Here is a 2,024-nt window from a genome sequence, read left to right on the forward strand (position 1 = left end):
TTCTGCATTTTGTGCAAGGACGCTTTAGCTTGTAGATGCTTGACAACACATATTTTTGAACATTAGTCTTGCTGTTGAAGGATAAAATGCTTTTTTACTTTACATCCCTGCTGACCCTGTGTTTCTTACCTCCCAGAGCGTAGAGAAGTTCCAGAGCCTGGACCATGGTCTGAGCTGGAGGAGGCTGTTAAATTATAACAAATGAAAAAATCATGTTAAGTCCAACAATTAACATATTTACATAATGAAGTGAGATTCTTTAAAAGCACAAACAGACAACGGCTGCATTCATTTTATGGTTTGTGTACATTTTCTTTCTTCCGTGAGGCAAGGGGCCATTCTCGCTAATTCAAATGTAAAGTACAATTCCTTTCACAGTGGATGAACACAACACAGCCACCCTGTGGATGCGAAGGGAGCTACTCACAGAAAGGAAGCTGAACCGCAGCACGTTGTCGATGCCTAATGCTTTGAGCTGCAGGATGACAGGGGCCAAATTGGTGCGCTGCATCTCTGGCACAGTAGAGGCAGGCAGTTTCTCAAAGTCCTCCTCTGAGGAAAGGAACAGAGGCAATAACAAACACGGGGAGGGAAAAGACAAAGAGCGACAGAAAACAAGCAGAGACAGTCGAGGGAGGAGGATAAAAGACGACGACAATTTGCCAGAAATGTTAACAATGCACATTTCCCCTAACAGATGATATTCTATACTTATCATCTTTCTTCTTTTCCTGCAAACTCGCACATACCTGTGTAAAGTCTAAAGCATTTTCCAGGTCGGTTTCTTCCGGCTCTCCCAGCCCTCTGACTGGCTGAAGCTTTGGAGATGGGGGTGACCACCAGTGATTCAATGGCAGTGCTGGGATTATAGGCTCGCAGCTTAACGAACGCACAGTCGATGACGAATACGATTCCATTTATAGTGATGGAGGTCTCAGCTATGTTAGTAGCCACCACAACCTAGAGGAAACAGCACAGGAATAAGTCAGATGTTTTGTAAATGTCAACGTTTTAGTGGCTACCATTGCCTCCTGTGTCAACACCTGTCTGTAGTGTTTATACTCTGGAGGAAGGCCCTGTGTTTTTTAAATTTACTATGCTGTAGGAACCATGTGTTCATTTCCTCACTTCTAACATAATATGGCTGAATTACCTGCAATGGAGGTCATATATGTAACTCATGATTTTATGCTATTGTTCTTATTAATTAGATTCTCATGCCAAAAAACTCCCATTTAAGTGCGGTAATACATGCTGGTGTATTTATATTTTGATCTTTTAGAGTTATGGGCCATATGCAAAATGACAGAACTGCAAACTTTACATCAAATGCATCTTCTCTGTACATGCACAAAATGCACAAAAACAGGCAGGATTCACCTTGCGAACAGAGGAAGGCGCCCTCTCAAAGACCTTCATTTGCTCAGCATATGGTAGACCAGAGTACATGGGCAAAATTCTCAGATGTTTTTTCATGCCATATCGTGACAGAGACCTAGCTTGGTCCTGCAGCAGCGACACCACCTTCTCCACCTCTTCCTAAGGGAGAAAGGATGAGAAGACAATTAAGACAAAGACGGGGAAAAAAGATTGACCACAATACATTATAGTTATAAAATAACAAATGGGATGCTGGTGTACAATCCACACCCTCCTGTCAAAAAGAAGTTATTAAATAAAGGTTGAGTAGTATTAAAGATATGGCCACTAACCTGTCCAGTTAGAAAAGCTAGGACATCTCCATCATCTTCTGTCTCATGGATCTTCATCACTGTCTCTACTGTGGCTTTCACGTAGTCTGGGACAGGACTGAGAGTGAACAAAAGACATTGCAAAATTGAAAAGACGTACACAAATTACACACTTTTTCCTCAGACTGGATTGTGTGTGTTGAGTACCTGACAGTGTAGAAGACGTCCACTGGAAAGGTGCGTCCTTCCACTGTCAGAATACCACACGTGTCCTTGTTCGGATCCGCAGTCTCATTCAGGTTGAAGAAGTCATGGAATTTCTTCAGATGAAAG

At 42.3% G+C, this 2,024-nt stretch overlaps 1 protein-coding gene across 1 annotated transcript; it reads right to left on the reverse strand.

Moving 5' to 3' along the window:
• Window positions 1-129: 129 nt before the first annotated feature.
• Window positions 130-2,008, reverse strand: LOC111666280 (putative ATP-dependent RNA helicase DHX35; the record flags this gene model as incomplete). The annotated part of the gene is made up of 6 exons (XM_023421587.2): window positions 1,899-2,008; window positions 1,713-1,809; window positions 1,381-1,539; window positions 750-960; window positions 428-552; window positions 130-184 (listed from the first exon to the last, which is right to left on the reverse strand). Coding segments are annotated over exons 2-6 (607 nt in total), but the record flags the coding sequence as incomplete, so codon positions are not given.
• Between the last annotated feature and the right edge of the window lie 16 nt (window positions 2,009-2,024).

Source organism: Seriola lalandi, unplaced genomic scaffold (genome assembly GCF_002814215.2).
Source record: "Seriola lalandi dorsalis isolate HSWRI2012SDOR001 ecotype SW California unplaced genomic scaffold, Sedor1 jcf7180002002785, whole genome shotgun sequence".
In the NCBI taxonomy this organism is placed as follows: Eukaryota; Metazoa; Chordata; class Actinopteri; order Carangiformes; family Carangidae; genus Seriola; species Seriola lalandi.